Source organism: Coturnix japonica, chromosome 19, assembly GCF_054131305.1.
Source record: "Coturnix japonica strain WE chromosome 19, WE-NBRP24, whole genome shotgun sequence".
Taxonomy (NCBI): Eukaryota; Metazoa; Chordata; class Aves; order Galliformes; family Phasianidae; genus Coturnix; species Coturnix japonica.
In genome coordinates, this window is record NC_140681.1 from 9,075,256 (window position 1) to 9,088,277 (window position 13,022).

General features: G+C 51.4%; 1 protein-coding gene across 4 annotated transcripts; it reads right to left on the bottom strand.

The window, feature by feature from the left end:
• Positions 1-485: 485 nt before the first annotated feature.
• On the bottom strand, positions 486-11,450 carry GATA5 (GATA binding protein 5). 4 transcript variants are annotated; one of them, XM_015881678.3, is made up of 8 exons: positions 11,340-11,450; positions 11,154-11,202; positions 9,856-10,455; positions 7,724-7,890; positions 2,959-3,084; positions 2,256-2,343; positions 1,495-1,619; positions 486-923 (listed from the first exon to the last, which is right to left on the bottom strand). In XM_015881678.3, exons 3-8 carry the CDS (start codon positions 10,373-10,375, stop codon positions 774-776), a joined length of 1,176 nt encoding a protein of 391 aa, XP_015737164.2. In that variant the 5' UTR covers positions 10,376-10,455; positions 11,154-11,202; positions 11,340-11,450; the 3' UTR covers positions 486-773. The 4 variants fall into 4 exon arrangements, with proteins under 4 accessions (XP_015737164.2, XP_015737165.2, XP_085375819.1 ...); XM_015881679.3 differs by having other exon boundaries at positions 11,144-11,202; XM_085519693.1 differs by lacking the exon at positions 11,154-11,202.
• Between the last annotated feature and the right edge of the window lie 1,572 nt (positions 11,451-13,022).

Here is a 13,022-nt window from a genome sequence, read left to right on the forward strand (position 1 = left end):
TGATGCAAGCAAAAAGTACCTCCAGCACTGCCTCCAGTTTTCCACCCCTCAAGCTTTTCTCTGAACTTCTGGAAGACTCATTTCCGATTTTCTAATTCTTGGAGCTGGCAATGTTGAAAACCATGAGGAAATACAAAAGAAACACAGCATTTTGGAACTCTTTTATTATTTGGGTGGTTTTGACCATTCTTGTCATGTGGTTTGCCTAAAATAATAATAAAAAAGAATCCTTGTTTGGAGCTGGGAAAGGAAGAGCAGTGTGTTTATTTCATGTCTGACTCGTCAGCTCAGTGCTGGTACACTGAATGCTTCAGAAGCTAACACTCCATAGAGATGTTCGTTTTTAATATAAAACAGTAAATGTTTAAAACAATTATTGCTTTTTTTTTCCCTTTCTTTTTCTTTTTTCTTCTCCCTGTTGTGGCCAATAAAACAGAAGGGAGGCCACGCAGTTTACATTTTAATAAAATTAAGTTATTCGGTGCCACGTTATTACAGTCTTTATTGGAAAGTGGAATAAATTGCACACAGAGGAGTCATAGGAGGGAGAAATCACTGCGAATAAACATAGATTCTGGGATGCATTTATTTGCTGGTTGCATCTCATAGGAGGACGGCTTTCTGGGGGAAGACAGGCAGTCTCAGGGAGGCCACCCTGGGTCTCCTTGGATGCGGAGGAGCTCTCTGGTCACCCCATCCAGCTGGTGTCTTCCTCCCACATCCTCCAAGAGAAGCCCGTCCCATGGTGAGCCAGGCTATGGGCACGAAGGGTTCTAGGCGAGTGCCAGGGCACACCACGAGTCCTGCCGCAGCGGCACGCTCAGCCCTGGCTGTGGGGCCATGCTGCTGGGAGAGAAGGGGTAGTCCTCCTGCTCAAACTTGAACTCGCTGCCGGCCAGCGCCTCATCTGACTGGCTCTGCACCTGCCCCAGGAGGGAAGGGAAAGTTGTAGTTAGCCAGGAGGTAGTTATTATGCTTATCCTAATGCTGTGGCAGGGCTCTGACAGATCATGGGCACAGTATGCTATCCACAGTGCTAATTAGAGGTTCCCAGTGTACATCCCCGGGCCAGTGAGCATGGAGAAAGCATCCCAGCACCTGTCTGTACTTATTTATTGACAACATGTATGCTTCAGACATCACTGGGTACATGTCTATTTTTTCAAGAGTGTAGCACAGATCTGATTTATCTGTTTTGGACAAAAAAAAAATCTCACCCACATGCATGACCAGGTTGAATGGGCTCAGGCACTGCACTAACAAAGGACAGGTCACCAAATGCCCATCTGCGGGTTGACTTAGAGCCATTTTTTCCTCCAGGAAGATGAAATGGCCAAAGGGCCTTTTCCTAGGAGCTATGGAGCCTCCCAACCAGGGCTGATCCCACTGGCTCACTGGGTGTCCTCTCAATGCAATGAGCAAATTGCTTGGCTTCATCAGGGCCCCCCAGGTCAGCCATTAGGGTGTGCATGGGGCACAGCCCCTGTGCCTTACCTGGGACACTGACACAATGCCCTGGCCGGGGTACTGTGAGGTTGTGCTGGGCTCCGACTTTAAAGTGACCGTGCTGTCTGAGTTCGTAATGGAAGAAGGGGAGTTTGTGGCCGAAGTGGTGGACCCTGCAGGAAAAGGAGCACAGAGCAATGAAGGCACAATGTTAGGCACAGATTTACCCCTAAACAGATCTGTATTTCAATAGCTAGCATTGCACCGTATGGCACAACTCTACTGCTCTCTTTCTCCACCATCAAGGCAATGCTTTGTATTTGGCCAGCATGATGCTTTGGGGTTAAAACTAGATGACCCTTAAGGTCCCCTCCACCCTAAGCCAGTCTATGATTCTATGCCTGTGAAGAATGATGGAGAATCCATTCACAGCCCAGCAGTGCCACTCCTTATACGGCTCAGAGGGGCAGATGCTGAATGTGTCCCAGTCCCTTCAACTGGACTCCCAAACACACCATCCCTGGCCCCATTTTTTCCTGTTGCCCACTGTAGCTCAGTACTGTATGTCTGGAACCTGGTCCCCACAGAACTGGGATCCCTCTGGGATCAAGATACCAACAAGGTTTTTCAACCCACATCCTCCTCTCACCTGAGGATTATGACTAAGTGAAGACCCTAAAGCAAAAGCAATCATCAGGGAGAAAAAACACAGTATGATTTTCTACTTTGCATAATTTCCTGCAGAGAAAAGCCTGCTGAGATGAACTATATACCCCAAACTCTTAAGATGGATGGGAGCAGAACTGTACCTGTTGAGGTTTTGCCTTTGGTAATGTTTTTCGGCTTCCTTTTCCTTGTCTGGATGCTTTCCTTTTTCATGGCCAGAGGTCTTGGTACCTTGACATTCATAAGGTTTGGAATGATTAATACTGTGTTTTACTTAGCTCCTTCCCGCACATGCATTGCTTTCCTATTTACACACTGCAGCTCATGCAATGCTCCTAAAGACCTTGTCCTTCGCTAAGTGCTATTTTTCTCTGCAACAGGCCTTGGCTGGAAGATGTATAAGGCTAACAGCTAAAGCTTTCCCACAATTTATTTTTTCCTTTATTTCCTATTTTCCTTTTCCTGATTTATTGGTGACCCTTATGAGAGGGCACTACTAAATTAAACTGATGGCCGGGGCCTACATGACCCAGAGGGAGCGGTCATGGGATAAAGAGACTTGAACCTCCATGGCAGAAGCTTGAAGAAGTCTGTACAGGGGGATGGAGACTTCTCTTGGCTGACGGACATGGTACCAAAAGTTTCCACCCTCTGTGGATGAGTATTATCAACATGCCTGCCAAGAGTGTCCCATTTACCCCTTCATCTAATTCTGAGTAACCAGTAGAATGGGCTTTAATTGCACCGAGCAATGGCTCTTCAGGCTCTGCTCTAGCTTTTTCCTGCATACTGGTGTCCCATGCCCAACAGGAGTGATCCCATAACCCAGCACACCCCTGCCCTCACCCCATGGAGCTTCATGTACAAGCCGCAGGCATTGCAGACGGGCTCCCCTTCGGCGTTCCTTCTCCAGAGGGTGGTGTTGGTTGTGTGGCAGTTAGTGCAACATAGGCCAGCACGTCTCGATGAAGACTTGAAAGCAAGCAAAGAAACACATGAATGCACACATAGAAAAGGCAAAGAGGAGAAGTTTCCTTTCATACAAAAACAAAATCTCCATTTACAATGATTTCCTGGAAAACACGGAGCACGCAATGTGAAGATAGCAAAATTCAGATGAAAGAAATTGCATTCAAATGAGATCACTCTAATTTGCAAGCACTTTTTTCTTAAGCTCAATAATCCTGGCAGATCTCCTCCCAGTCCATTTCACAAACCTCCAGCGAGTGCTGGGAGTGATCAGGATCCAGAGCGTGTATCTCAGATGGAGACAGAAGGAAGATACCTGCCAGGCTTTCAGTGCACAAACAGCCGAAACCTGCTGTTGCTTTAAGTGAACTCCACTTCTGTTTCTCTGCACTCACAACTACCACTAAAGTTAGCAACACCCCAATTAATCTCTTGTTTAAGACAACTGGAATCAATTGGCTGAGCTGAGCAGAGCCGAGCTGAACTGGCCCGTGAGTGGACCGGGAGAGTTATGTTCTGCACGTCTCGCAGATAATCTGTTCCCTCACAGGCTGCAGAAACACCACGCAAACATTAACTAATTACATATTTTGTGAGTGCTGTGATTGCTGGCTCTGCAACGTTAATATTTCCAAACGAAGAAGGGAAATATTCTGGCAGAAGCAGCAAAATCATTTCTAACAACCATACTCTGAGCCACTGGAAAATCCATGGTCTATATACAGACATGTCAACTTAATAGGTGTTTCATTTCAACGTCGCTTAATGCCTCACACGTGAACTATTTTAATAAGAGTAAGTATCCCAGTGATCTCAGTAGCATCACGGGCTCTCTGCATTCAGGTGTGTGAATACATTATTTAGCCCTGAGAAGAATTACCCTGATTCCTCTCAAAGGCAGACGATAGGTGATGCAGGCAATAAAGAACTCCCTGTTTGTTTATCTTTCCATTACTCCCTGATATCATAAGTAATCAATATGACAAATGAGGTGGGGTGAGCAGGAATAAAAATGAAATGTTTTTACAAGGTTAGCAGTCAAAGAGAGATCAGCGTTGAGTTTCAAGAGACACCAGTGATGGGCCCACGCTTTGATTCAGTGGTTGCAAAGTGTTTCTCAGAAAATAGTTTGCCTTTCAAGAAATAACAGGGCAAAAATAATAATATGCTGAGGTATGAGCTAACAAGCTGGGCACAGAGGTCTCAAAAGCTTGTCTATAATATGGGGCATGGTGTCACAGAATGATCCTGGACCTGCTATAGAGCTTTCTTAAAGCCTTAGGGCCACCAAGACTCACCCTCACCCAGAGGTCCCTCTGCATAGGTGGCCATCCTAAGGTGCTCAGCACCCCACTCTGCTCCCATAAGGGCAAGGCCCTGAGGTACATCTCCTGCCACAGGAGTGAGGGGGAATTTGGAGCCTGGCATGGGCTGCTGAGATCTGTCATCACCTGAGGATGGATAAAGGCCAACGCAAAGTGCTTTGGAAAGCCCCGAAATTTCTGAGCAGGCCCCTGGGAGGGAGGGAGACACTGTCCTGGTGTCACACTTTGCTGGGCTATCTGCTGAGCCATCAGTACCTGCCTATGTTTGCACCTCCTGCACAGCAGACACCATCCTCCATGGCCATACATTACAATAGAAAACCCAGAAATCCTGTGAGAGTTGTCCCTACCCCACAGTTTGCCCATTTAGCAAGAAAAGACAGTCAAGGCTACTTTTGCTCACTGAAGGACGACAGTACAATACATTATTGCTGGTTTCCCAGCAGTTCCCCTAAAAGAAAGCACATTGCTGTCTGCCTCCACCCCACTGCTTTTGTACCACTCTGACCTTGTCTAGGAAGTTGTTGACTTCAACATTGTGCTCCAGTGTTTATTTATACAAATGCACCGTACACTCAAACAAAAACTCTTCACGGACCCGGCTTGACAGCCAAGTGCTGCTGATAAGCTCGAGGAACGATGAGCTGGTGCCTATCACATTAACCATGTGCAAGTGCTGCTTGGACATCCCAAAAAATTTGGATCCAGCAGGACAGGTCCCTCCAAAGGGAGGCCAAAAGCTGTAAAAGACTTTGCTTTGCTGCTTTTATACAGCATGACAGAGGGCAGCTGATGGCAACGGGAAAGTGTCTGCAGCACATTGTTCTGATACACTGAACTAGCTAAGACTCCAAGCCACTGAGGGACAGGGTCAGTGGACACGGTGGTGATAGGCTGATGGCTGAACCTGATGATCTTAATGCTCATTTCTATCCTTAATGATTCTACGATTCTAAGTCAGTATGGTGTGGGAGCTGCAGGGCACAGGATTGGGTCTGCTGCCAGTGCTGCCCTATGCAGCTCTGCTCGTACCATGCTCCTGTGCTGGGGGGCTGCTCATGAGCAGAGGCACCCAGCACCAGCAGCTGCTCTGGGGTGAGGAAGGTGGTCTGGCTTTTAGGGCTGGGTCTGAGGTATCATCCTGTGAAACATATCAAGAAATTCTTGCTAGGAAGATCCTGCCTAAAATAAAGTGCTGCTCCCCTCCTCCCCTAAGAAATATCCTTCCTTCTGAAAGCCACCGCGCTGTGTGTCCTAATACAGACCGAAGAAAAGCAGCTGTCCATGCTGCCATCGTCACAGAAAAAAAGAAGAGGAAAAAATGGACTGGTTATGACAGGACAACTACATGAGCTGCAGGCACCATCTGCACGGTGCTCCATGTGCCACGTTGTTCCTGCTGGGGACTTGCTTTGTGAAAACACAAGTTGGAATAACCGCAGCACAGCGCCTGCTTGCAGAACAAAGGTCATAACGAAAAGAAAACTCAAAATAAACCCTTTTTCCTCTCTGTGCCTGTATTTCATTGTTTCTCATTGCTCCTCCAGGAGCGTGTTTCACTGTGGGCAGCCATCTCCCATGGGTGCTGTGACAGCCTCAGTAGTGAAATTATTTGGGGAGAAATACCCCAAGCCTGGGAAGCAGGGAGCAGTCAAGGTGGTGGCTTTGCAGAGCACACCCAGAGCCTTCTTGTCCATCAGCAGTGGGTCCTCCTGTCCACTGCCTTGTTGCAATATGGCACTGCAAACTGGCAGAGCAGACACGGTTTTGAAATCTTTCATTCCCAAGTCAGAATGGGAAGTCAAAATTACAGCCTCTTTCCTTTTCCATGCAATAAAACCCTATCAGGTATTTCAGCCTCACTGAAGTGTTTCCCCTGTGTAAGAATAGCAGCTCTTTCACTTGGGCTTTATCACTGCATTCATAGCCAACATAACAAAACGGTTGGAAATGCTGTGATAATTCCCGTCTTGTCCCCACAAAACAATCTTAAACCAGAAAACTTTGCTGGAATATTTACTAAAAAAAAAATGCCTCACGGGTGCTACTGATCGCCCCGTGCCAACAGCAATGGACAAAATACTGGGTAATGACTAGACCTGTCCCAATGCCTGCATGGAAAAAGCTGCTCAAAGAGCCCTGGAAATTCAGCCGCTGTTGTGTTTTGATGGCAGGCTCTGAAACGCAGGGTTTGAGTTTGACTTTCAATACACAGATTGTGTTTGCTCCAAAGAAATGAGCAGAGTTACTCTGAGATTTGCAGCTCAGTGAAGACTGGAGCCTGCTGCTGGGGTGAATATGTAACGTAATTACACTAAAAGAGACCAGGAACCTTTTGGTGAGATGGGCAAATCCCGTTGGATAACATAAAATGTATCACAGAAATGCACTGATTTGGGTGAGTTGTCATTACAGAATGATCTGCCACGGAGCCTCTGCTCATTTCGTTTTGCAAATAGAATCAAATTGCCATGATGAAAAGCTGAATGAAGCATTTTATGCAATCCCAGATTTGTTTCTTATCGTTTCCTTGCACAGAAACTCGTCACTGTTGGGTTACTGCTAACAATTTGTTTTGCAACACACAAAATAACTGCGGGAATACACCCGAGCAACAGCAAAAGGAACTCCCAGCTGTTCCCCAGCATGGCTCAGACAAACATCCTGTTTGTAATGACTGCTTCTGATGACAGGCTCTGAAACCAAAACTGTTACCACCAAATTTAAACATCCCAAAGTGACTGCGCACAAGAAAAGGGGGCTCCTTTCCTCTCTCACGATGAGATTCCAATTGGAAGAAGCCCAATGCCATGATACTGGGAATTAATGCTTTATGCTGCTGTGAAACAAGGAACTACCAAACCCCAAATCTTCCCTTAGGAGGTTCCAGGTGTGGTAACTGTTCCCCACCTCGTTGCCACCACAACCTGCTTGGGATCAGCCCTGTGTTTTCCAACTGCTCTGCTTGCACATTCAGAACCAGCACACAATCACTACTGTAACAGGAAAAAAAGCAACAACACTGGGAACAGAGTCAAGAGCAGCCTGTAGAGCCCTATACATTCCCAAACTGCAGGAACTCTTCCAGTCACCGCTCACCCTTCTTGGTGCTGAGCTCCAACCTTTCAGGAGCAATAGTTCCACAGTTTCACTCCTTCTGAACTTCTCTGGCTGACATCAACAGCATTTATTCACCATAAGACTGAGAATCCAGCAGATCCTTAACACAGAGATCCCAACAGCACACGCACCAACAGCAGCCCCCAGAGCTTGCCCTCCAGCCACCCCCGTGCAGCGCAGCAGTGCCCCCATCTTACCAGCCTCTTCTGGGGTTTGAGCGGCCGGTTGATGCCGTTCATTTTGTGGTAGAGCCCGCAGGCGTTGCACAGGTAGTGGCCGGTGCCATCCTTCCTCCAGAGCGGTGTGGACATGGCCCCGCAGTTCACACACTCCCGACCATCCCCGGGGAACTCCTCCAAATACTCTGGAAGAGAGAGCCGAGGTCAGGAGCCGGCCCCATGCCAACGTGCCACCACTGTATGGGGCACTGCAGGGCCCTAATCCCCCATACCCTGCTGTCGCCCTGCACGGGACAGCCAGGAGCTTGCCTCCATCCTGCAGAGCATGGAATAAAAAATCCTATATTCTCCCCCCACAACTTCATCTTTCAGTATTTTGCTCAGAGGCAAAGTATTGGGGATTTTCATCTACCCTCAACCTAAAAATCCCAGAAGGGCTATGGATGCCCCTAGGAACAGAGCAGAGTCCAGCTGTGATGTCATCCCTGATTGGGCTATAAAAAAATATTCCTAATTATCACCACGATAATGATGAACTCGGGGTAAAAAGGAGCGCTTTTCCCGACTTCCATCACTGTGCGGTGCTCACCGGGAGCTCCTCTCTGTGCAGGTTCTGCATGGAGATTCAGCACCGCCGGCCCCACGCAATGCCCAGCAGCCACGTACGGCCCTCCCGGCCCCAAATATCCCCTCAGTGGGGCTCATTCGGATATTTCTCCTCTCCCGATGACCCCCGGAGCCGCCCGGCTCCAGCACTGCGCGTTGCTTTGCAGCCCGGAGCAGAACGGAGCGAACCTCCGATTCGAGATCAGTATTTTCCCACTTTGTCCTCCCCCCCCCAATCCCCCTTTAGAAATAATTTCCTTCGATCTAAACGCTGTTTTCTTCCAAAGAAAAATACTCTCTCTCTTCCTCCCCTCCCTTTTATTTTCGATCGCGTTAAAAACGATCCGTCTGAAAGAAGGGATTAAAAAAGGTAAAGAAAAAAAAAAAAAGAAATAAAAATAAAATGTGTGTTGGGAGGGGATAAAAAATTACAAAGAGTTAATTAAAAAAAGAAAAGAAGAAAAGTAAAAGTTAAAACAAATAATTTAAAAAGCAACCCATAATTCATTAACTGGGGAAAAAAAAATGTATAGTTTACGCTACTTAACAGCGGTTTACACTATTCAAGAGCAAAAATAAACGGCACAGAGGACGGCAGTCTCTCCTCCGGGTCCCAAAGCAGCGAACTCGAAGTGCAGGAGACCTTTCCTCCCTCGGTAGGAGCGGGGAGACCCGACCCCGCACAACGCAACGGATTTTCCGAGACAAAGAGAAAATCCTGAAAGCGAAGCGCTCCCGAGCATCCCCGGGTGGGAGGTAACGCCAGCGGGGAGGGGGCTGTGTCCCCGTTTCGCTTTGTTCTTGGGGTAAAGATAAGATAATTTGGATCACCGCAGTCAAGATGATAACGCGGCTGAGGTCTTGAAGTGGCTTTGAAAGGGCTTTGCGAGCCGCCGCCGGACAAGGATGCGGGAACACCCCCGGGGAGCATTGCTACAGAGAGACCCGCAAATTGTTTCTATTTGGGTCCTGCTTTAAAGGGACTCTGAGGTTTGGGTGCAGGGAACAGTGAGGGGCTCGAGGGTCAACGCATGAACCCCTCCAAAGGCCGCGGGACGCTGCAGCTGCGGACCTGTTTGGGTGAAGGCGAATGAGGAGACCGAGAGTCTGTCCGAATATAAACTCATTTACCACAATAAATTACTTAAAAGGGTGGGAGCTATAAATCTGCCCCGCTAATTTAAACACAAGGGTAAGTATTGAAGTACAGGCACAAAGTCGATATTGTGGAGAGGAGATATCGCGAGGGGGGGTGGGGGGGGGGTGCTGGACGGCCTCTGCTCCTCTGTCCTCTCCTTTGAAACGCGTTCTTTGCCCTCCGTGTAACACAAACACACACACGAGCACACAGAACGCTCCGTTTAGAGTCAGCCCCACTCTCCCTCTACCCCGGACCATCCTTCCATCCCTGCTTAAAATCTTCTCGACGGGAAACAAAACCCACGGCGCTGCTCACCCCCACCAAAACACCGCGTACGGGGGGGATGCTCCGACTCGAACCGAGAGAATCTCAAAGCCCAGAAGCGACGGAAAAGGAGACCTACCGAAGGTTGACCTGCGGCCGGGCAGGGCCGCCTGCCTCGTCTGCAGGCTGTGCAGCACGCTGCTCTCAAAGTGTCCGGCCGTCCACGAAGGCGGTAGTTCGGGGGTCACGTAGGTGGGGTAAGGGCTGGAGTAGGACCCGTTAACAGAACGCACCAAAGCGTTGCCGTACTGCTCCCGGCCCCCGCCGCCCAGCAGCAGGGGACCCTGGTAGGCACCGTCACGCCCCGGGGGGCTGCTGCCCGGGGGGCTGTGGGGGTACGAGAAACCCGACGGCGGGTGCGGGCTGCCGGCGTTGAAGGCTGTGGTTTCGCCGCTGCTCTGAGCCCAGCCCGGGGGGTTGCCGAGGTGGCTCTGGTGCGGCTCGCAGCTTTGCAGGTAGGGCAGCGTCTGCAGCACGGAGGGCACTCGGGTGGTGGGCACGTAGACGGGAGAGCCGGCAGACGAGTGCAGGAAATTGCCGGAGTCGTGGGAATAAGCCGACTGGCCATGGTTGGGGGCGAGAGCCAGGCCCTGATACATGTTCCGTCTTCGGCCGCGGCGGCCGCTCAGGGCCCGGCCGGCTGCGCCCCGACGTTGCCGAAGCTCTCACTCAGAGGCACCTGAAGGGCAGAGCCGAGAGTCGCGTCTGAGCGAGACCGAAGCACCCCGCAACTCTCCCGGCCCCCGGCCCGTCCCCCGCTCCAAGCCCCGTCTGCGTGAGAGCCCGCAGACCCCGGCCCGGGGCCCTTCTTGCTTCCCCTCGTGAAAGCGCAGCTTTCCTTAAAGCGGGAGCTTTAACTTATGTATACGCAGAGAGATTTATCTCTCCTTTAAGCTTTCCTCTGGTCCGCTCCATCCCACAGGGTCGAGCAAAGAAATCCACTGAACGAACAGCAGCTCCGTCCTACCCGGCCCCGTCCCAGATGCTCGGGCATTTCCAAAGATCCGAAAAAAACAGATTTATATATATATATATAAACTAAAAGTATTTCCTTTCATATCTTTTTTTTGAGCTTCGGGCCTGCAGCAGGCACCGGGGCCTGGTGGAAGGGCCGGTGGAAGGGGGATGCGGGCTGTGCCAGGCACCACGGGGCGCTGCGGCCGGGGGCATTGGGGTCCCGGCGATGTCGGGCAGCGGCCTCGGCCCAGGGGAGGCCCCGATGTCCCCCAGCCGCCAACGCTGCCGTTTTCTTGTTGAAAAGAGAAATAACGCTCCATCGGCCTCCCCGTGTTGATGGAGCCCTCGCAGTTACAGGGGAACCTCACCCCCCAAAAGAGCATCCCACCCCCGGGTGCCTCATCCCTTACCGATACTCACATGGCAGCGGGCCGGGAGCGGAGCCGGGCATGGCCGGGTGGGCATGAAGCTGAGCACAGACCATGCAGGCAAATCCCAGGAAAACCAGAATAACAATAATAATAATAATAATAAAATAAAATAAAATAAAGTTTATAGGAAAAAAAACAAACCAAAACAAAAACACCAAATAAAACTGAAAACTACCACCACTGTCCCCGAGCCGTGCGGGGCCGGTGCTCTCTCCCCCGTTCCTCCCTCCTTCCCTTCACCGCCGTCTCCCGTGGGTGCGTCCCCGACTGCGCCCGGCGGGGAAGTGGCGGCGGCGGCGGCGGCTCCGGCTCTTTACGGCGGGGGCCCCGGTGCGGCCCGGCCCACGTGACGGCCGCCGGGGTAGCCCCGGTCCCGGCGAGGTTTGGGCTCCTCCCGGCAGGGGGGGTTGGGATAACGTCCCTCCAGCTCCGCTCCCGGCGGGGGGGACGCTCCTTTCGGTTCTCCCCTGGAGCGGGGCCGTGGGCGCCGGGAGGACGGGGACAGAATGCGGCCCCCGAGGACTATCCGTGTCCCCCCCTTTCCTGGTGACTCCCCTCCCGCCTCCAGCCGCAGGGATGGAGGTGTCCGCCCGCCCCCGGGCTGTGGGTGGCTCCCGGCTTTATTTTTTCCTGGGTTTCTCTGCTGTCCCAGCGGGAGGCGATGCCCCCGCCCGGTTCCTGGTTTCTCGCAGGAACCAGCGGGGAACGCACCGAGAGTTTTCCGACGTGGCGAAGCGCTTTTCCTCTCCGAGCGAGAGCTCCCGCTCTCCTTTGCAATAAAACCCACAATATCGGGGACGGGAACCTCACCAGCAGGGCCCCCACCTCTCCGTGCACATCCCCAGATGCGCGTGGTCCCGCTGTGTCCGGGGCGATGCTTGCAGCCGTACCAGGGTCTCATCGCTGCTCCAGCCCCTCACCGCCCCGTCGGGTCCCTTACTGTCCCCATTCCCTCAGCGCTGCCCCATTCCCGGGGCTCTGCTGTTCCCTGGGGAATCGCGGCCTCCTCTCTGCAGCTGACAGCGCAGCAGGGACCAGCAGCGGTCCGGGAAACAACAGAAACCTTTTCTCCAGTTTTCCCCGTCGGTTCGTCCCCAGGAAAGGGCGGCAGGAGGGGAAGGAGAATTTACATCCCCGCGTTCTCCTGACCTGGTAATTCTGTTGATTTAACTCTGCTCTGAGACAGGGCAGAGGGACCGGTCCCCACCGGCCGCCAGCACGGTCCCTTCCTTCGGAGCGAAGAAATAATTTCGTCGTTCTTAGGATTTGCTTTCGGGAACGGCTGTCGGGATCCGGCCCCGACTCCCCCCTATCTCCCCCCCCGAGTCCCCCTCTCTCGGCAGCCGAGCTCCGAATGGTCGGGGGAATCCGGCCCGGCTCCGCGGGGACCACCGCTGCGGGAAGGGTGGGAAATTTCGGCTCCAAAATAAACCGGGGCAGGAATGCCAGCTATTTCCCTCCGAATAATACGAGGCAACTGGCTGGGGATCTCTACTTATTTCCTTGTTACATTCGGGAGAAAGCGGCTGTTGACTCCCGTCCCTCGAAACAAAATAATTGTTATATTTAAAAAGTGAGCTAGAAAAAGAAAATAACACCGGGAAGAAACGTCTCCGAGGAAAACCAGCTCCAAACCCGCTGCGGCTGCGGCTGAAGCACCGCCGGAGCTTCGCTCGTTTCGATTCGGTGGTTGGGAGCGTGTGAAGCCGTCGGGCTCGGCCGTGCCCGCGGACGCGTGAGTTCCCGGGAGTTTCAATTACAAAGAGTCATTTCGTGGTGATTTAGTCTTGAAAAGATCAAAAATAAAATAATAATAACAACAACAACAACAAAAGCGTGCGAACCGCCCTGAACCATC

What these genes read in the sequence shown, in the direction of transcription:
- GATA5 (XM_085519693.1), bottom strand. Translation starts at nt 10,375, where the DNA reads ATGTATCAGGGCCTGGCTCTCGCCCCCAACCATGGCCAGTCGGCTTAT. An exon ending in CAAAGGCAAAACCTCAACAG is followed by an intron (nt 1,620 to 2,255) that starts GTACAGTTCTGC and finishes CTTTTCCTGCAG; the next exon opens with GGTCCACCACTTCGGCCACA. An exon ending in GCATTGTGTCAGTGTCCCAG is followed by an intron (nt 924 to 1,494) that starts GTAAGGCACAGG and finishes CTCCTGGGGCAG; the next exon opens with GTGCAGAGCCAGTCAGATGA.